This window comes from Acyrthosiphon pisum, chromosome A1, assembly GCF_005508785.2.
Source record: "Acyrthosiphon pisum isolate AL4f chromosome A1, pea_aphid_22Mar2018_4r6ur, whole genome shotgun sequence".
NCBI lineage: Eukaryota > Metazoa > Arthropoda > Insecta > Hemiptera > Aphididae > Acyrthosiphon > Acyrthosiphon pisum.
Genome location: NC_042494.1, coordinates 125433419 through 125434586, shown reverse-complemented (window position 1 = coordinate 125434586; position 1168 = coordinate 125433419). Strand labels below are relative to the sequence as shown.

The window sequence follows — 1168 nt, the reverse complement described above, 5'->3', positions numbered from 1 at the left end:
TTTATTTAATATTTTATACATTTTTAAAACTTTTTAAATTATTTTCTTTATTTAATTGTTGTATATATTTGATTATGCATGTACTTATTTAAAAACTTAAAAAAACCTAGATGAATTAACGATAATTAAAATACATAGTATTATAGAGAGCGTTTGGCATGAAGAAAGACTTCCTAAGGACTGCGTTACCGCATTAATCTGTCCTATTCATAAAAAAAAAAAATGATCCACAGAATGTAGTAATCATAGGGGTATAGCATTACTAGATACAACCAATGGTGGGCAAGTTAATGAAAATAATTAACTGTGGAAAGTTAAGTTAATTCAATTAAATGACTTTCAGTTAAGTTAAAAGTTAACAAAAAAATAAGAATTCAGATTTCCAAGTAAAATTGTAAACCTTATTGGAGCTAGCATCAACCAGACAGATATAAAGGTTAAGATAGCAAACGCAACATCACGGTCCATGAGAGTGAAAACAGGTCTCCGACAAGGCGATGCACTATCTCCAGTGCTGTTTAACCTGAATCTGGAAAATATTGTACGGGAAATGAACGTTTCGGAAGGAATTGAGCTAGGTCAGGTAAAAATAGGGCTCATAGCTTAAGCAAACGATATTGATTATTTACGTTTATAATTTACTTTAAAATTTTAATATACATTATGTCAAAAAGGATCTCGCTCGTTAAATAAATAAAATATGTTTATCACATGTGTACGTATTAATAATAAGAAATAAAAGGTATAATGATGGTAAGACATTATCATAATACATTATAAAATATAGAAAAACTATGCTTTATCAAATAAAACGATATTATTAATACATCTAATAAGATTATATAATCATAATTATAAAATTTAAAATAATTTTATCTAATAAAGAACAAAATTTCTTATGTTAAACTATCATAATATTAAAAGTGCGAGTATATAATAAAAATTATTTTTTTTTATGTTTAATTTTGTCTATTTTTTTTTCACAAAACGCTATGATATCTCCAAAAGCATGACCTAAAAAATAAAAATAAAAACAGTTTGATTTAAATTAATTTTTTTTACTATGAAAATATATATTATTATAGTTTTTGAACATAATAATTATAAAACCTGATAAATAATAAAAAACCTAATAAATAATCTTGACATAATAATTTAAAACCTGTTA

At 24.0% G+C, this 1168-nt stretch overlaps 1 protein-coding gene across 1 annotated transcript; it reads right to left on the bottom strand.

The window, feature by feature from the left end:
* Positions 1-617: 617 nt before the first annotated feature.
* On the bottom strand, positions 618-1016 carry LOC100302428 (uncharacterized; the record flags this gene model as incomplete). The annotated part of the gene is given in 1 exon segment (NM_001163096.1): positions 618-1016. A coding segment is annotated over 1 exon segment (73 nt), but the record flags the coding sequence as incomplete, so codon positions are not given.
* Between the last annotated feature and the right edge of the window lie 152 nt (positions 1017-1168).